Source organism: Centropristis striata, chromosome 4, assembly GCF_030273125.1.
Source record: "Centropristis striata isolate RG_2023a ecotype Rhode Island chromosome 4, C.striata_1.0, whole genome shotgun sequence".
Taxonomy (NCBI): Eukaryota; Metazoa; Chordata; class Actinopteri; order Perciformes; family Serranidae; genus Centropristis; species Centropristis striata.
This window is the reverse complement of record NC_081520.1, coordinates 2,463,416-2,484,526: the sequence shown is the minus strand read 5'-3', so window position 1 is coordinate 2,484,526 and position 21,111 is coordinate 2,463,416. Positions and strand designations below refer to the sequence as shown.

At 37.1% G+C, this 21,111-nt stretch overlaps 2 protein-coding genes across 2 annotated transcripts; both read left to right on the top strand.

Annotated features, from left to right (window-relative positions):
• The first annotated feature begins 1,626 nt into the window (after positions 1-1,626).
• LOC131970395 (uncharacterized) lies at positions 1,627-7,768 on the top strand. The gene is made up of 4 exons (XM_059331780.1): positions 1,627-1,657; positions 1,859-1,914; positions 3,059-3,107; positions 4,953-7,768. Exons 3-4 carry the CDS (start codon positions 3,100-3,102, stop codon positions 6,574-6,576), a joined length of 1,632 nt encoding a protein of 543 aa, XP_059187763.1. The 5' UTR covers positions 1,627-1,657; positions 1,859-1,914; positions 3,059-3,099; the 3' UTR covers positions 6,577-7,768.
• Positions 7,769-10,595: 2,827 nt separating this feature from the next.
• On the top strand, positions 10,596-19,374 carry dmac2 (distal membrane arm assembly component 2). The gene is made up of 6 exons (XM_059331793.1): positions 10,596-10,700; positions 11,965-12,158; positions 13,967-14,047; positions 17,339-17,478; positions 18,781-18,943; positions 19,028-19,374. Exons 1-6 carry the CDS (start codon positions 10,683-10,685, stop codon positions 19,203-19,205), a joined length of 774 nt encoding a protein of 257 aa, XP_059187776.1. The 5' UTR covers positions 10,596-10,682; the 3' UTR covers positions 19,206-19,374.
• Positions 19,375-21,111: the final 1,737 nt, after the last annotated feature.

The following is a 21,111-nucleotide window of genomic DNA, read 5'->3' as shown; positions in this document are numbered from 1 at the left end:
AAGTGTTTTTTATAACAGGAAATTACAGGACGTTGAACCTTAGTTACACAGAAACAATGACACGCCAACCTGCAAAGTAAAAAGAGAGAAACTGGGTGTTGTCTCCCAGTGTTGTTCTGACTTTTGGATTCGTCTGACACCTTTGGCATCTGAATCTGGTTTTTTGATACTTGCTAAATAATCCCGCACAAGGCTGCTATTCAAATCGACCTGGTCATCAGTTGTTTTTCTTTAACAATTTTCTACTACACAGTATGGAAACTTGGCTTCCTTAGCTTGTACCTTCAAGTTATCCTGACACCTGAGTTTTGCCTTTTCTTAACTGGTGGTCGTTCATAATCAAGGAATAACTCTGGATTGGAGTTGAGCTAAGAACAGATATAAACTTTCTTTGTTGGACATTTTAGCTTTAGCGCTGCTAACCATTCTCTTGTTTTCATCTTGTCCTTTGGCATTGAATGAAGTGAGTAGGGTGGTGGGCAACAGGTCCAGCGTTTATGTTGGAAACATTCATAAAATCTTTGCGTGTTGTTCGTGTACCCAACAATGGTACACGTTGAGCCACTAGGAGCTAAATTGATAGCATTACCATTTGTCAGTTCTTGTTTTCTATTTTTTGTTTGACCCATAGACTGTATAAATAATGGATGTAGTCACCGTGACCTCACCCACTAGTTTGTGGACGGCCCGTTTGAAGCATCGAGTTAGGCGTAACTCTCGCCGCCATCTTGTTTTACGGGTTGCCATCTTGTTTCCGGAAACGGGGAGCAGACCATCTTTGGACTGTGGAGGAGCGAGAGGGATCTGATCACTGACTACAGCCTCTCTACACCTCAACCTCAAACTGTAATTTCCCAGCTTGGGACAAATAAAGTATATCTATCTATCTATCTAACCTGACTGAGAGAAGTCGCTATTCATGTTAGCATTAACTGGAGCATTAACTGATAAAATGTATGTTACTGACCTCAGAAAAATGAGCAGCGACTCCTTGAGTGTCTGTTAGTCCAACCAAACACTGAACAAGACATTTTTAATGAACAAAACGTTCTAATAAACTGTCATTAAGTGAAAATACAGTGAAAGGGTCAAGGTTGTGAGACCAAACTGGTAAACGCTCCTAATAACGGCACACCTTGTTAGTGACCTGTCAATCAAAGGTAGCCACACCACAAATCATACGATTCTTTATCTTCTGCCTCACTGCTCAGACCAGGAGGTTGCCGCTTCCTTTGACCACGAGTGTCCCCTATGAAGATATATTTTTAATGTCTTTCTGTCTCATGCCTTTGGCTGGGGAAAGGGGAAAGGTGCTGCACAAGTAAGCTTGGCAATACTTGGCTCCTGATGCATGATTTCAGATAAAGGGTGTGATTTAAAACAAAACAATCAGTGAAACAGGAAGAGGAGGGAAGGAGTTCCACATGTTTTTGATAAGATGAGATAAAATACACATTTATTTCTAGGGGAGATTCAGGTGCTGCATCAGCAAGTAAGAGAAAAGGAATAAATAATCATATAAGAAATAATGAAAGGCTGAGAAAGTTTCCGTTAAATCATGTGATAACAGAGCATCCACCCTCTCTGCTGATCAAAACAGGCTGGCAGCATTTCCTGCCACCACAGCATCAGAGAGCTTCGTACAGTCAACAAACAGGTAAGAAAACTTTAAAACAGGATGGTGACATATCTTAAATGTTAAAATCTAAGGTTAAGACACAATAAAATTCACTCTGTTATATGTAAATCTATGTCACAAAGTTTTTGGAACTTTAGATGAATATCACTGGACAACTTTATGTGGGACAAGGACTTAAAACTGTACAGTATGAATCACAGGTACTGTATGTTCTTACAGCTGGGTTTCTCTGCTAGATCAGTCCTTCTTCCATGAAATACTGTTCAGCACAACAGGTAAGTCCCCTTTTAAGTAAAGTGTTTAGTTTGATTAACAGCAATTTATGTGAAATGTTTAAAGACTCACCCTAACTTATATAAGACAACTCTCCTCCCTCACTTGAAACTGTTTCTGTGAAATCACGTGACAACAAACTCAACAGAGTTGCCTGCAGACCTTATTTGGCCAGGCCTGAAATCTGTAGCGCCCGGGCAAGAATGTCGGGCAAAAAAAAGGAGAACTAATCTACCAGCACACATAGATAGATTTGTGTGTATGGAGGGATTTTCTTGTACAATGATATTTTGCTATTGGGTTTTTGTGGAAAGGCATTGACATGTCGAGGCTTCAAATTTCAATTTTTGGCCAATACACAGGAAGCTGTTGTAACTTCCTTCTTTTGCTGGATAAATGTCCACACCCATATTGAAACAGTGACAACAGGAAGTCGTCCTTATGACAAAGATCAGATTTCACACTACACAAACTGACTGTCGTTGATTTAAACATCTGTGTAGGAGGTTGAAACAGACTCTTTAATCTGTCAGTTAGGATACATTCAGTGCGTTTACATGCAGAGTTTAATCGAGCTATGCTAAAAATTCGATTTGGCGTCTGACGGGAACGTGTCCTCCTCCTCAACACTAGGTGGTCATATGTGTTGTTTCAGAGGGTTGATACGGCCCCCTTTCCTGTTTACCTATAAGGTAATAACAAGTGGAGAAAGGCGGGACTCTGGCATTCTCAAACAACAAGAACAACAAGATGGATAATTGTACACCTCTGTTCATTTCGAGCATTCCTCGGAGCTTCCATGTTGCTGTTCTGGTGATTCTTCTCCTGTGATTGTTTTTTTCTTTTGCGACCGGCTTTCTTGGAGGTTTTTGTTCTGGGGTTATATGCCAGTGGAGCATGCACATCATACGCACATATCTCGTCTTGTCATACATGCCGGGGAAATTCCTATTCCAAACTTTTCATCCGGGAGTCTTAGTCAGAGTTGGAGAACTCCAACACGTTTACATGCACTTCAGTTGTCCAGTTATAGTCGGATTAATGTAATAATTACTTTTTTTCAGGTGTCATGTAAACGTAGTGATTGTTTGTTAGTAAAGAGCTGACCGTGGGAGCAGGTTACTGACTTGTTTTTCTTCCATCCAGAGAACTCGTAACACCCTCCATCTTCCAGAGTGTCTGTTACCATGGAAATGTGAGTAACAGTAATGTTTCTGACACACTGTTGACATGATGCCTGACCAGGTGTACAAAGTGTAATGATGGTGTGGAGGGTTTACAATAACTCACTTCAATGATGGTCATGTGGTGTACACATGGTCAGGTATTATACCATATATATACCATGGCTATTTTCCATAAAACTGAAATATATTATAACATTAAAAATATCGGTAGTTCATATATGGACTAACATTTTTCGTTATAAATATGAAGATTCCTTGTGCCTGATGAATTTCTGATGCTTATGTTACCAGGCAAGAAGTAGCCAAGCTAAACATCAGACTACTGGAAAAGCTTTAAAAGTTCAGATAGGTTCATATTATAGGATTTCCTGTAAACCAGGTTTTATGTTTATTTTGCACTTGAATTGACCAGGTAGATTCGAATTACAGCCTTGTGTGGGATTTATTTTGCAAGTATCAAAAACAGATACAGATGTCAATGGTGACAGACAAATCCAAAAGTCAGAACAACACTGAGGAGACAATACCCTGTGTTTCTCTTTTTAGTTTTCAGGTTAGTGCGTCACTATTTCTGTGTAACTAAAGTTCAATGTCCTGTAATTTCCTGTTATGTTCCACTTTTGATATAAGAGCACACTTGGGAGGTTGAGTTCCTATTCTAATGTTATCGTATGAACCAGAGCATCCGCTTACGACATGCTAAGCTGACTTGTCTAATGAGTTTTCCCATAAAACTGATATCCTACCTTGTGCCAGGTCATGCACTCATGCATTAATTTCTTTATGTTACATATATATTCAACAGATTTACACATTGTACAGCTACATAAACAGAAAACAGCACAAGTAGTTAATCAATATCCGATTCCTTTAAACCTAAAATAGATTGGATTACATTCAACATTCAACGCTGCATTAGGTTTTACCATGTAACATTGCAATAATGTAATTATGTCGAGTGAAATGCACATTTAACAAGCTTATGATTACTTTTTAACCTAGGCTGTTGTAAAGAGAGGAAGAAAAGGGGGGGAAGTGAATAGGTTGCTTTCACATGAAGTCACACTGCTGAATCACAAGAGTGGAGGGCAGGAAGTGAATTTGCTTGATCTGACGTCTGAGAAAATGCCTGTTTTTTGCAGTTTACGGCTGCTCCAATCGTTCAAACAGAGAAAAGGAAAAAAGCGATTTTTTTAGAATACCAACGGTTGTAGTCCCTTTATGTACTGTCTTGAAACAGGCTCTAAAGACGTACAGTACGGACTCTCTACTATGGTTTCCTTCATATTTAGGCTACCGATGTTTACTTCCTGCCCTTTGAAATCGCTTTTGCGCGTCATCATAATCATGTGACTGAAACCCAGCTATTAATCAGTATACCACATCCTGGATTTTATTTATGTATGTGTCCGTATGTGTGGTATTATAGTGATTAGACTGCAAACTGACAAACTGAGGGGTATTCATTTGAATGAGGTAGAACAAAGAGTTGTTCATAATTTGGTGTCAATGATTAAGATATCTAAAGTGACTTCTCACACACAGTTCAGTTCCCCTACATTAAAGTAAATGTGAAATGATAGCAGTGCAAACTGATGAAAGCCATTAAAGAGCTGTGGAGTTATCACTTGTAGTGGATAAGTTTAAAATAGTAGCTGCATGTAGCTGAGTCTGGCTGGACTTATATTTGGTGAAACCAACCCAATTAAGATTCTCTGGGACAAATTATTTGCTTTGGCTCTGATATTATTTGGTATATATATATTTGATAAAGACCCCAGCCAAGTACAGTGATTTTATTCAATTTAATTTATGAAAGTAGCTTTTGAGCTCATGATTTTACTTTTCTACAGGAACACTAACTCCTCATCCAAATTCGACCACATTGCCTGCAAAGATCAGATCCATTCAGGATCTCCTACACTCTACCAGCTGACACCAAGAAAAGAGAACATTGGAACTCTGACAAAAATCACTCTTGGTGAAAGAAATCCAGACAAGACAAACAAAACAATCTTACTTGTGGGTGAAACAGGAACAGGAAAATCTACTCTGGTCAATGCTCTGGTCAACTACGCCATGGGAGTGGAGTGGGAGGACGATGTCTGGTTTCAGATCGTAGATGACAAGGAGGAAAGTCAAATAGAGAGTCAAACATCAGATGTGATCGTGTACGAGATCTTTGGTTTTGAAGACAAAACTCTGCCCTACTCTCTGACCATCATCGATACTCCCGGATACGGAAACACAACTGGGATCCAAGAAGATGTCGTCGTCAGTCAACGATTATTTGACTTGTTCCGCTCAGAAGAAGGAGTTCATGAGATCGATGTGGTGGGTCTGGTACTGAAAGCCAGTGAGAATCGACGGAATGACCGACTGTCATACATCTTTAACTCTGTAGTTTCTCTGTTTGGAAAAGACATGGAGAAGAACATAGTCGCCCTCTTCACATACTCAGGTGGAATGACACCTAAAGATGCTCTGAAAGTACTTGAGGCTTCAAACATTAAGCTTGCAAAAAATGAGAAGAATCAGCCCGTCCACTTCCTGTTTAATAACTGCCAGAAGCAAAACAGGTCAGAGAACACAGAAAGCCTTAAACATGCAGATAAAGAAACAATGAAAGGCATGCGTCTGTTCTCAGACTTTGTGGAAAAAACTGCACCTCAAAAGCTTGAAAACACTGTAGAAGTTATGAACAAGCGCATCAGACTGGCAGCTTGCATCAGCAACCTGCAAGAGAGGATTGAGTTGATTGGATTAAAAAAGACAGAAATCCAACAGACTCAGGAAGGTCTGAAGAAATATGAAGAAGAGATGAAGAAGAATAAAGAGTTCACAATAGAAGTTGATGAGTCCTACAAAGATGTAGAACGTATAGAAAGTATGATATGGTGGGGGGTATTTTTTCAAGGAGCAGTCTGCTGCAAAATCTGTGAAGAGAACTGTCACTTTCCTGGATGCACAATGGCCCATTATCCAGCACACTGTGAGGTCATGAAACATGGCCGCTGCACTGTGTGTACCAGGAAGTGTCCTGCATCAGATCATGTTAAAGAAGGCTGGATGTTTGTAAACAAAACAAGAAAAGTTAAATTGACCAAAGAAGATATGAAAAAGAAGTATGAAAACAATAAAGCAGAGAGTAAGAAGAAGGTGAGCCTATTGGAAATGCTTCAAAAAGAGATGGAGAATCTTGAAGCAAACAAAACAAAGCTGCTGAATGAGGCATACCAGCATGCTGTGAACCTGGAGCAGATCGCACTAAAAGTGATTTCACCCTCCACTTATGTCCACCTGGACTTCCTGATTGAGGAATGGGAGAAGAAGGGGGACAGAGTGAAGGTCGAGAAACTAAGACAAATGTCAAGTAAAAAAGACAAATGGTTTCAGGCAGCACTGCAGTACTATTGTAGTACAATACCTCAAATGTTCAGAAGGAAGAAAACTGACAAGACGGGCACTGAGGTCTAATAGACTATTGACATTAACCCATTGAGGCCTAAAACGCCTTTAAAACCTCTGGGCGATTTTAACATAACCCCCTAAAACCTGAAGTTTTTCTGGAAATTCAACAGAAGTGTCAACGCTTCTACTAAATAATAGATTTTTCAGCCTCTGTAGCAGATAGAAATGAAATTCAAAAAGTACTTGAGAGCTTATACAAATACTACAAAACGACATATCCACTTTCCAGGCTTCAATGGATTAATGCATGTCACGTAGTCCTGGACTACACCACAGACTGTATATAAAGCTGGATGGAATGACGGCTCCCAACTAGTGAGGCCAAAACACATGGACTACCCCTGGTGGAGGGCTGAAATCATAGACTGTATAAATAATGGACGTAGTCACTGTGATGTCACCCGTTGGTTTGTGGCCTTTTTGAGGCATCGAGTTCAGCGTTTCACTCGTCGCCATCTTGTTTCTGGAAACAGCGAGCAGACCATATTTGGACTGTGGAGGAGCGAGAGGGATCTGATGACACTGACTACACGCCTCTCTACCCCTGTTAATAATTATGAGCTTGCACTTAGTAGAATAAGAATTATTGCTTAAAACATTAACCGTATAACCCCTGGATTCCACTGGATGCATAACGGCTGCAGATCCGTCGTCGGGGCCGTTACGCATCCATTATAATCAATGTGTGAGATTCCACCGACTGCAGATCCGCTGCGTAATGAGTCCGACGACGCAGGGCCATCCGACAGCCCTCGCAACACTTGCGCAGAGCTTCTATTTTTGTCGGACGACGGAGCACGACGCATAAATTCAGCACAGAACAGATCGTTCGGGACAGGAAGTCGTGCACAGACACAAAATAAAACATCCGGTATATTTTCAAAATAAAATACCTCGGGTTCACGGCGGATCGTATTTCATAACTTGAAGACCTGAAATCAACTGGTTAGAGGTTTTCACTCGTCTTTTCACCCCACTGACACCGCTCACTCCGGTGCTTGTTGTAAACAAACAGAGATCACTAAGGCTTGTTAACAAGAGGCTCTTGTTAACAAGCCGGCCGACCTCGTTAGCGTTCGTTAAGACGGAGTCGCTGGATTTGTCTCCAGTCATTAACGAGGAGATGTTTATTATCTTCCAGTTATATCAATTGATTAGGCGTGAATTCGCGAGATCTCGTGCGTCCTCGGGACTAGGCTGTCCGCAACAGCTCCGACACAGACGGATCCGGTGGGTGTTGACGGACTGCGGAGATACGCAGCTGTCGGAGTCGTTACGCATCCAGTGGAATCCCGGCGTAACGGTGTGTTCAGACCGGACGCGTAGCGAATATTTCGCGCGACAAGATTACATACAAAGTCAATGCAAACACGCGAATAGACGCAAATTTTTGCCGGCGGCGCGAATCGCGGGTTTCGCGCGACGCGAATCCCAATGTCGCGGTGCGAATGAAACAACGCGAATTCGCGTGAGTTCAATAAATTCAACTTTGGCGAAATATTAGCGTGACGCTGTGTCGGGACAGCCTATCACGCCTCCGGATGATGTCACTCACCCAGACACGACGGCGTGTTTTCCGACGTATCTCGGACTTCCAGAGCAGGTACAGGGACGCTATGCTTGTCATGGTTGATGACAGAATGAAATGGAGGGAATTATTTGGCGCTAAATAGTCTCTTGGGCGAAAATTCGCGAGTTATTTACTCGCACGAGTGACGCGAGTAAATTCAACTACTCGCGACGCGAAAATTCGCTACGCGTCCGGTCTGAACACACGGTAAGAAGCATTGCTTGGCCAGTACTTTTCTACTTCTCCTTTCTAACAGTTGTTTTGCTTCAGTGAGCCTAGTGTTAAAATAATTGATTATTTTCTATATTGGTAAATGATTTTATGCTTGATTTCTGCTTCTCTGTTGTTTGACTCCCTGTGTCTGTCTCTGTTTTCTGACTCTGTGTCTGTCTCTGTGCGTGACTATCAGGTCAGCCTTGGTAAATATCTCTATGCATTTATATTAAGTCAGGCAATATGATTTTGATACAATGATTATGTTTGTGTGTTAATGTTGGTTTAGAAATTGGTTTAGAAACTGTGATTACTTTGATTACATATATTTCATTGTCTGTTTCATATTTTTTTTACTTTTAGAATCTATGTGAAACAGTGAAAATCCTTTGACTCTGTATGACATAATATCTTTGTAAGACATAACAAGGCAGGAGGTTTTTGTTGAATGTTCTGGAGAAGAGGCCAGGTCAGGATGGCCTTGTCCGGGGCAGCAAGATCGTATGCCCAGCTGGCATGACGTGCCGTTGTATTAATTAAAACTGGCGAATCAGTGGATCAAGAAGGCGGGACTTCCTGGAGGAAATCGACCAGCATGTTTTGTAAACAAATGTTAGTATTTTAATGGGTTCAGGGAGAGAGACGTGGTTCAGACTTCACGAACTGAAACCCGTCTGTTTGTATTCAGGGACATGAGTTTTGAACCCGGAGAATCTCTGTAAAATGCAAATTTTTTGACGTATTGTAATAAAACTATGTTAAACTGAGAACTTGGACGTCTCCAGCTCATCATTCCCCATCAACGATCTGCATAGAAAAATGGTGAGCTTTTCTCTGTTGGTGACAGATTATTCAATTTTTGAAGCAACCTTAACAAAAAAAACAACAAGTCTGCTCATAATACATTACTGATGAGGAGTCTGAGAAATACCACTGAAATAAGTATAAAAACATATATATTAGCGGCCTTCCTGAAAACCATTTCTAGTATTTACAACTAGCACAATGTTATTCCCTCCTCTCCAACTAATTAATCACATCCATAGTTAACTCGCACATATTTTTACCTGTTTTAATGGGATATTTTTCAGGTTTTTAATACTCTTATCAACACGGGAGTGGACACACATGCTGCTTCATGCAAATACATGTTTATTATTGCAACAATCCAAAAGAAATACAAACACTGTCCAGAATAACTTCAAAGGTACTGCATGCTCAAAAAATGCTGAAAGCTAAATGTAACATGACTCAGTAATACTGACACCATGTTGAGTCCAACTGAACACCAAACATCGGTTTTAAACAGCTCAACACTAAATGATGACCTCATCATCACAACAACAGACACATTGAACAACAGGTAAACAACAGGTACACTGTCAGTTAAATCAGATGGTTATAATAAGGGCTTGCAAATAATAACAGCTCACAAAAACAAAGCAGGCTGATACAAAAGCTGAATTAACCCATGATGGTCATTATCATGATCATGAGCCACTGTGACCTGTAGCCGTTGACTAAAGCAGTGATTCCCAACCTTTTTCTTGCTAAATTACTTACTTATGAAAAAAGCAGACATTCAAATAGGGCTGAGCGATATGAACCAAAAGTCATATCCCGATATATTTAGGCTGAACATCGATATACGATATTTATCCCAATATTTTTATTGTAAAGTAAGCAATATAAATAAAGATAAATAATAAATAAAGTCTATCTATCTATCTATCTATCTATCTATCTATCTATCTATCTATCTATCTATCTATCTATCTATCTATATGACGTCACATGTAGTTTTATTGAAACTGTTTATTTAAGTGAACATAAATACTGTATAACAACAGGAGTGCCTTTTTTAAAGAACAGAGCTCCATAAAGTGCACATTTAAATTAAAAAAAATATCTTAAATAAAAGCCGCAGCTTGCCTGGAGCAAGGATCACAGTGCAAATTTGAACTATATCGATATATGCAATATGGTCTAATTCCATGTCACATTTAAAAATATATCGATATCTTTTTCAACCGTGTAGATAATAATCTGAGTGGATCCATTCTGTATAACAAGTACTTTTACTTTAAATACTTTAAGTACATTTTGATGCTGATACTTATGTATTTTTACTTCAGTAAGTTTTGAATGCAGGACTTGGTGGTATTAGTACTTTTACTGAACTCAGAGATCTGAATACTTCTTCCACCACTGCTGGACACATGGAGGCGTGCCTACAGCGACACTCTGTGGCCGAAGAGGTGAACTACAACTGACCAAACGCGGAATTGCCACTTTTGTCCCTTGCGACTTGTGGTTGAACGTCGCTGTCATGTCTGCCCCGCTGCTGGTAAGTTACCCTTCAGATTTTAAAGAAACAACACTTATTGAGAACATTTAAGAACATTTTGTTGTGAGTTTGTAAATGGTTGAGTATATGTGTATTTGCACTCAGTTTATAGGCTGAATGGGTGGGAAATTACTGTTTTCTTTTTGCTTTAACGCTTCCTGGTCGTTCCTGATACAACATGCTGAAGCTAATATTATTAGCCGCTTATCATCATTAGCCTCTTTATTATAAAGGCATGGAAAGGTTCATTTAATGCCTGGTACAACTAAAGGTACATTTGTTTGGATACATATAATGATAACAACAAAAATAGCTCATAAGAGTTTAATTTAAGCGCTCATATCTAGCCATTTTCCATGGTTTTCTTTACAGTGATTTTTTATTATTATTTACTGCTGAGGAACCCCTTATTTTTATACACTACCGGTCAAAAGTTTTAGAACACCCCAATTTTTCCATTTTTTTTATTGAAATTCAAGCAGTTCAAGTCAAATGAACAGCTTGAAAGGGTACAAAGGTAAGTGGTGAACTGCCAGAGGTAAATAAAAAAAGGTAAGCTTAACCAAAACTGGAAAATAATGTACATTTCAGAATTATACAAGTAGGCCTTTTTCAGGGAACAAGAAATGGGTTAACAACTTAACTCTATGGAGTCTTGGGCTATTTTGTCCATTTTTGAAAACATCTTTGGTTTTGTTTTTTTTACTGACTTCTCCTAAACCAACACTAATTCTCGACCTTTGACTCTAGAGTAGATGATTTTATTTGTTGTTGCTCTTTATTGTTGTTCTTGCACTACAATTTATTCATGCACATTGCTGTTGCAGTTTTTTTGAAGCCAAAAATAATAAACCAGATGACACTTTTACTTAAATACATATAATGTAGGTTTTTTTTTTAATAATGTTTTACCATTTGGAACAATGTGTCAACTCTTCTACTAAATAATAGATTTTTCAGCCTCTGTAGCAGATAGAAATGAAATTCAAAAAGGTATTTGAGAGCTTATACAAATACTACAAAACGACGTATCCGCTTTCCAGGCTTCAATGGGTTAACTGGGCCACCCCCATAAATGTGTGAAGACATATCAGGCTGACAAATGATAATGTAAACAACACTGCTAGAGCCGCAATGAGTTTATAGTAGGTGTGTGAATGATCAACAACCAATATTATTGGCAGAAATAGAGGGACCCAAAATCGAATTCTGCTTAGAGCCCCATGGAGGCTTCAGCCTCAGTCTTCTCTGTCTCTGTGTTCAGTCTCTACACAGATGCTGCCAGCAGACGGCTCGCCTCCTTATTTCGAGGCGAGCCTCGTGGAGCTCCAGCTCAGCGTCCTCCCTTCCTCTGCACCACAGGATCCTCTCCTACCTCTCCCAACGTTTCTACGATGTGGAGATGTTCTTGAGCTTGAAGTCTGTGGTGACGGCGAAGATAATCCACATGAAGAATGGGTAAGAAACCTGCCAACTCAGCTATCTATAACAGGGGTGTCAAACTCAAATAAAACTTATAAAACTGTAAAACTTGAATAAAATCGCAGGCCAACATTGAACAAATAAACCTTTAATATATACCAAACATGTTTTGCTTTAACATTAAATATGGAACCAACAACGCTTATAAACATACAATATATAACTAAATAGTGCAGACATGCAAAATCAAATTTCAAATAAAAAACACATCAATGTCATTAATTTATTAAATAAATTACTTATGTATGTATGTTTATCTTATCTAATCATATCTTATATATAGGCAATAACTACAGTAGTGTTCAAAATAATAGCAGTCCAATGTGACTAACCAGATTAATCCAGGTTTTTAGTATATTTATATATATATATATATTTTTATATATATATATATATATATTTTTTTTTTTTTCAAACAAGGTACCAGTAGGTGCAGTAGATTCTCAGAAAAAAATACATAATTAAATAAAAATCGTATGCCTCTTTTCTATTTGCATCCTTCTGATTTAAATATCAAAATAAAGTTTTTCAACAGGTTAATACATTTAAAAATAAAATAACAATAATAAATCTAGTATTAGCGGTAAATGCGCCGTATAATACCGACAGGTCAGCTTTTATAGTACAATAATAATATAATAATTTGGTATTGCCAGAGTTTGACACCCCTGATCTATAACATTTACAATCAATTAATCGATTAATCACTATGTTTTTATACATACTCCATGTGTATGTATACATTTTTTTTTACATTTGACCATTTTTTGGCAAAAATCACCATGCTATAGTATGACTTTTTTCTGTCAAATTTTTGAACTTCCTATAAAAATTATGTTTTTCTGTAATTAATCTTATGCTCTAATATGTACCAACAGACTATGATTGGGCTACTTTGAGCATTTTCAGGCATTTTAAAATTCGACCATTTTGACAAAAAAATTGTTATTTCTGGAAAAGCCACCCTACTAGGGGTGTGCCATATCGTATCGTTCACAATAATATCGGTATATTTTTTGTTATGGTTAAAAAAAATGCATATCATGATATTGGCAACGTTCCTACTTCTTGATGTAGTGGTTAAAGTTGTTTTAATCACAAAAAGCAACTTACTCCCTGTAGCTAAACACATGCAGCTTTCAAAATAAGAGCACAGTGTGTTAAGAGAATCCACCACAGAATTTACAAGAAGACTGTCAAAATAAGATGCCTTAAATAAAACGTACAAGAACCTTTATTCTCCTTTACAAAATGTCATTAAAATATGCCCAGAACCCCTAAATGGTTATTTTTATTATTTGCTCATACTCAAGAGTCAAGAGTAAAAAAATTTGTTTGGCAACTGTTGAGATTTGCACTTCATTTCAAACTACATTTTAGATTTTTAATTATTTAAACAGACAAAAAAATCATATTTTCTATATCTTTTTAAGTATTTCCTAATATTGTCAAGAATATCGTTATCGCAAAAATAGCCTGAAATATCGTGATATTCTTTTAGGGCCATATCGCCCAGCCCTACACCCTACTACATGTATCAACAGAATATAATAAGACCATTTTGAGAGTATGGGGGCATATCAAATTGTTATGACTAAGTGCTATATATAGTATGACTATTTTTTTCTGTCAAATTTTTGACATCCCATAATATGATGTTTTTTCCTGTCATTTCTGGCCATTTAATGCTAATGTGACTTGGTGCTTTAAGTCAGTTTCAGATGCAGTTTTTCAAGTCCTTGTAGATGTTTTGACCATCACTGTCTTTTCTGTCTTATTCACAGCCAATATGACGACTTTAAGCGTGAGCATGGATATGACATGCTAGCACCATATTTTATCTTGAAGATGAAAGGACGATTTAGGTAAGTGTACTTGGTAATATGGAGTTAAGTCATCACACATTTATTACATTTTCACTTTTGTTTTTGGACATAATTTTGGCTGTGTTACTGGATATGGCAGGATTTTTGGAATGGGTTTTTAAAAAAATATGTATTTTGGATTTCAGATCCCATTTTTTCTCATGGCTCTATATTACACAGTGTACACATTTACCACCCTTTAAGGCCATTAAGGCTGAAAATGTCCACTTCCAAAAAAAAACACTTTAGAAACTGTACAGATTAATATATAAATGCATATATATATATATATATATATATATATATATATATATACACTACCGGTCAAAAGTTTTAGAACACCCCAATTTTTCCAGTTTTTTATTGAAATTCAAGCAGTTCAAGTCAAATGAACAGCTTGAAAGGGTCCAAAGGTAAGTGGTGAACTGCCAGAGGTAAATAAAAAAAGGTAAGCTTAACCAAAACTGGAAAATAATGTACATTTCAGAATTATACAAGTAGGCCTTTTTCAGGGAACAAGAAATGGGTTAACAACTTAACTCTATGGAGTCTTGGGCTATTTTGTCCATTTTTGAATTCTTTTCATGTCTTTGTAAGTCATTTTGTGTCTTTTTGTGTCTTTTTTTTGTCATTTTGTGTCTTTTTTTGGTCATTTTGTGTCTTTTTTTTGGTCATTTTGTGTCTTTTTTTAGTCCTTTAGTCCAACATAAAATGTGATTTTGAATCTTTTTTTTACTTTCAAAACACTATCATGCTCAATAAAGAATTTTGAATGTTGCAAATGTGCATTCATTTCAGAGTACACTGAGACATTAAACTGCATAATTTTCGATTAAATTCTGGAAAAGTTGGTGTGTTCTAAAACTTTTGACCAGTAGTGTATATATAGATAGATAAACATCACTTTGAAGGTTTAATGGATGTATTCAATAAAAACATGAAATATTATAAATGTTTATCTGGTATGAGGTTAAGCACATTGTGTTTGTCTATACTCGGGGCTTAGATGCAGATCAGATTACATTTTATGACAAATTATTGCAGAAAACTAGCTAATTTCAGAGGGTTCACTTAGTTTTTCTTGCAACTGTAAGTACCTGTAAGTTGACTGCGATATATTGGCCACCATATCAGTAATGGGTGAATACCCCCCCCTCCCCTTAAAATCAGTTTTGCACCTGAAAATACCCTGTTGGTCGGGCTGTAGTTCAAATGCATTGAAAACTATTTGAAAAATGATTTTTGGGTCCCTTGCATTTCTGGTGGTTATGGACATATTAAGTGTTTTGCATGCAGCATTAGTGCGATGTATTATGTTTGCATATAATCTATTATATCATAATGCAGCATACGTGAGTTTTAATATATATATAAACTTCATTACAGGCTCTAGACCAGGGGTCTCAAACCCAAATTACCTGGGGGCAGTATCAAAATTACCAAAAAAAAAACCTAAATTACTTTAAAAAAGACACAAATTACCAAACAAAGACACTAAATTACCAAACAAAGACACTAAATTACTTAAAAAAGACACAAAAAGACCCCAAAAGTACACAAAATTACAAAAAAAGACACAAAATTATCAAAAAAAGACACAAAATGACCAAACAAAGACACTAAATTACTTTAAAAAGACACAAAATGACCAAAAAAAGACACAAAATTAATAGAAAAAGACAGAAAATTACCAAAAAGACAAGAATTACAAAAAAAGACACAAAATTACCAATAACGACACAATTATTAAAAAAAGACACAAAATTATTATTAAAAAAAGACAAAATTACCAATAAAAGACAGAAAATTACCAAAAAAAGTAATTAAAGGGACCTTCCACACACAACACGGTAAAGTGCCATTCATATAAAACTCACATTAAACTTTCATATCAAGGTGGGGGCCACAAAATATCATCACGAGGGCCGCGAGTCTGAGACCCCTGCTCTAGACCCAATAGCAAGACATACAACATACAAAAACCAACAGATACATAAACACATTCAAACATACTCTTATTCATGAGAGTTTTAAAAGGCATCCATACCAATGTTTCCACAGATATGATTGATATCTGACCGAGCTGCACCTGGGGTTTGTGAGCATCATTATAATACAGTTTTGTGACTCATCAAGTCGAGACATAAATTTAAACATCAGGTTCCTCAAGAGAGCCTGTAGAGTGCTGAGCCCTGAGTCACAAAAGAGCTTACTAGCACTGCTACTCCTGCACTGCAAAAAAAGAAATGTTGGGTGAACTCAAAATTTCAAGGCAACAAACTTCGATAAAATTTTTTAGTTGGACAATTAAACTAAATATTTTAAGTTTTGTTTTTGAGTTTGCTCAACTCTGAATTTCTCTGGCACGATTGGAATGCCGCTTTGAAATGTCAGCTAATGTTGCGACCACAATTTTGAGTTAGCATTGATACGCTAATGGCTACTCTTGTAGCTGTAACAAGCAGCGCCGCTAGCATCAGTTAGCCGATAGATTCAGCTAGCCGCTAGCATCAGTTAGCCGCTAGCATCAGTTAGCCACTAGCATCAGTTAGCCGCTAGCATCAGTTAGCCACTAGCATCAGTTAGCCACTAGCATCAGTTAGCCACTAGCATCAGTTAGCCACTAGCATCAGTTAGCCACTAGCATCAGTTAGCCGCTAGCTTTCGCTAATGACCTAATTTCCCAACAAAGAAATAAGAGTTATCAGAACTATTGTCCCTTGTTGTGAACCCCAACTTAAAGATATAAGTAACAACAACTCACCAACTTGTTTTTGAGCAGACAACTGGCTTCCTTTGTTGTGCTAACTTACATTATTGCCCTAAATGTCAATAATTTATATTTCCAAGTTTTACCAACTTAAATCACTGTTTTAGGCCAAAAAATACAAGTTGGCTTTTTTTGCAGTGTGGGCTTTTTCAGTAGTATCCTCAGACAGTCATTGTATGCTACCTGAAGTTTGCACAGGTTCTCCTTTTTGTAGCTGACCCATAATGGGGCTGCATACATAGGGGTGCAGTAAGCACGAAACAAGTTTACTTTCACATCATCAGAACAGTAGTGGAATTTCCTGACTAACATGTTTGCTTGGACATACAACGTTCGTCTCTGCCTGTACATGTCAGCATCATCTTCCATCTTGTCAGTGATGATGTGCCCAAGATATTTCCTACAGTTAGAGACACAGAGGGATCGCCCTGACAGGTAAAACATTGGAAAGTGTGTTAAAGTATCTTGAGTGTGCCACTTTGATCCAGTTTTCATGTGATTGTTGTGTGTTGTGTGCTCAGGTTTGTTGGCCAGTCGGAGTGGTTCCAGGCAGAAACCGGGCGCAAGTTCAACTGGGCCTTCATGCAACACAGTGGCTCGCTGTTAGAGGAGGTCGACGTGAGCTATTCAATCATCAACCACGTAGGAATCATGAACATGGGTAAGGAGCTCCAACTCAGCCTTGTTTTAATCCTCTGAACCCCACAACAACAACAACAACAAACAAACAAGGGATGGGCGTTTGGAAGAAACCTGCCAACTCGATTATCTATAACATTAACGATCAATTTATCGTTTGGAGCTGAGCGTTTGGGCAGACCTATAAGAATAAAAGCAAACAATGAAGGTATAGTGCCAAAAAAAGCTATTAGTGCATCAATAAGTGCTAGTGACAATTCTCATCGTGTGGTCTAGGAGAGAAGATGCTCTCTGAAGGTCTTCAGGAGGTTTTTAAAGGTAGAGAGGGACTCTCTGCTCTGGTTGGAACTGGTAGTGGCTCCACCAGCGGGGAACAAGAAATGCAAAGAGTCTTGCAAAGACATGATTGATTCTGCTGAGACGAACGGTCACGTAACAAATATTCACTGAGAATCTGTTTACACAGAGCTGAGAGGAGAGGACAGGAGAGGAGAGGGTTAATAATTCTATATATATAGCATGTGGAGATGTGGATATATATATATATATATATATATACACTACTGGTCAAAAGTTTTAGAACACACCAACTTTTCCAGAATTTAATTGAAAATGATGCAGTTTAATGTCTCAGTGTACTCTGAAATTAATGCACATTTGCAACATTTAAAATTCTTGATTGAGCATGATAGTGTTTTGAAAGTAAAAAAAAGATTCAAAATCACATTTTATGTTGGACTAAAGGACTAAAAAAAGACACAAAATGACTAAAAAAAGACACAAAATGACAAAAATAGACACCAAAAGACACAAAATGACTTAAAAAAGACACAAAATGACTTTCAAAGACATGAAAAGAATTCAAAAATGGACAAAATAGCCCAAGACTCCATAGAGTTAAGTTGTTAACCCATTTCTTGTTCCCTGAAAAAGGCCTACTTGTATAATTCTGAAATGTACATTATATTTTACCTTTTTTTATTTACCTCTGGCAGTTCACCACTTACCTTTGGACCCTTTCAAGCTGTTCATTTGACTTGAACTGCTTGAATTTCAATAAAAACCGGAAAAATTGGGGTGTTCTAAAACTTTTGACCAGTAGTGTACATATATATATATATATATATATATATATGAATTCCATTGTATTCCTCTGACCATATTATGCTTTAATATGTATCAACAGACTATAATTGACCCATGTTAAGTGTTATAGAATTTGACCATTTTTGACAAAAATCGACATGCATGTATGACTTTTTTACGAGGGGATCATTTTGAGCATGTAGGTTCATTGTTTCCACTCTGCTCTGTCCTCCCTCAGTGGGCCAGAAAGCTTTGAGGACATTGTCCGTACGAGGATGTCCTGAAGTGGACGACTGGTTTCTGTCCAAACTCCATGAGTTCCAGGACTCGCTGGAGGAACTGGACATCTCTCACTGTCCAAAAATCACCGTAGGCGGCCTGGCTGCACTCAGAAACCTCAAGTCAGTATCCAAAGATTTGAGTTCTTATTGCCAAAAAACGACTTTTGTAACTGACTCCTCCCCTTTTTGTGCTGTGTGTTATAGGGGGCTGCGGCGTCTGGATGTGTCGTCCCTTCCTCGGGTTTCGAGTCCTGGGTTGGTGGTTATCCTGCTGGAGGAGATGTTACCACAGTGTCACATCACTGCTGAAGGCTACGACCACAGCCTGACACAGGAGGGGGAGGAGGAGAAGGAGGAGAAGGAGGCGCAAAGAGTCCTCTGAGAGAGCTCTGCTGTCGTCTGATGGACTAAAGTCACGTAGGAGGAAACCGAAGAAGTGGAGAGATGATTCCTCTGATTTTTGCAGCAATACACTACATGCATAAACAGGTGCATCTCCATCAAGGTTATAATAGTTTTGGATTTTTCATTAGTTTTAGTTTTAATTTCATTTTTAATTTTTGTTTTCAAATTCAGTTAGTTTTAGTTAGTTTTTAGAGTGAGTTTTCTAGTTTTAGTTTAGTTTTTATTTTTTGAAAATGCTTAGTTTTAGTTTAGTTTTTATTAGTTTCAGTTGTTTTGTAATGGTCTATGTTTTGGATGCCAGATTGAAAGAGGTCATAATAAATTTTGCCTTTATTTCCTTTGGTTTATTCATCTCAGCCCCAATAAGGTTATTAACTGTTTTGAATTTTGGTTCTAGTGTAAACATCCCAGTCTCAGTAAACATATTCACCATGTGTTGCATGTTCAAACAGAAACACTGAATTATGAATGAAAAAAGTTGACAAAAACGAAAACTAAGGACATTTTCACTATAATTTTAGTTAGTTTTAGTTAGTTTTGTGTTTTCAAAATACAGTTTCAGTTTGTAATCGTTTTTTTAAAAACTCTAGTTTTTATTTTTATTTCAGTTAACGAAAATGTTTTTTCAATTCTAGTTTTCGTTATTTCGTTAGTTTTCATTAACTATAATAACCTTGATCTCCATACATATGATGGAAAAGTCCATTTCCAGTTGTTCAAGTCAAGGTTATTATAGTTAACGAAAACGAACGAAATAACGAAAACTAGAATTGAAAAAACATTTTTGTTAACTGAAATAATAATAAAAACTAGAGTTTTTAAAAAAACGATAACTAACTGATACTGTATTTTGTGGTTACAAAACGAACTAAAACTAACAAAATTATAGTGGAAAATGTCCTTAGTTTTCGTTTTTGTCAACTTTTTTCATTCATAATTCAGTGTTTCTATTTGAACATGCAACACATGGTGAATATGTTTACTGAGACTGGGATGTTTACACTAGAACCAAAATACAAAACACCCAGAACTGTAAGAGTTAATAACCTTATTGGGGCTGAGATGATAAACCAAAGGAAATAAAGGAAACATTTATTACGACCTCTTTGAATCTGGCACCCAACACATAGCCCATTACAAAAAACTAAAACTAACACTAAAACTAATAAAAACTAAACTAAAACTAAGCATTTTCAAAAACTAAAACTAGAAAACTCACTCTAAAAACTAACTAAAACTAACTGAATTTGAAAACAAAAATTCACAACAAAATTAAAACTAAAACTAATGAAAAATCCAAAACTATTATAACCTTGGTTCAAGTCAAATAGCCCCAACCAAGTATTGAGTCACATAGATGGACATACTTTTCAGAGGCCAACATTTCCATATTAAACATACTTTTTAAAAAATTGTTTTTGTGTTATATTCACATTTTTTGAGACACTGAATTTTAGGTCTTAATTAAATGTAAGCCATAATCATTATAATTAGAAGGAATTAAATAAATTAGACATTAAATGTTTCATACTGTGTGAAACACAGACAGAGATGCACCTGTATGCATAGTAATTTTGACATATGGAAAAGTCTTGACCCACTTCACCCATATGAACCACTGGAAACATCTTATTAGATGATATTAGAACGTGTGAAAATGAAAAAATATAAAATAGTGGAACCACAATGTGCTACCCTCAATTTGTTTGGATTATTTGCCATCTGTCTGCACATTTAGGATGTAAATGTAATCAAAATCAATTCTGTCTCAAGACAATTACACCTTGTCTGCATATGTATAATAACTGAATAAAGGTTGTATTATTTAATATCAGAATTATTGTAAATGTATTACCTCTACCTTGAAATTCATAAATTGTGTT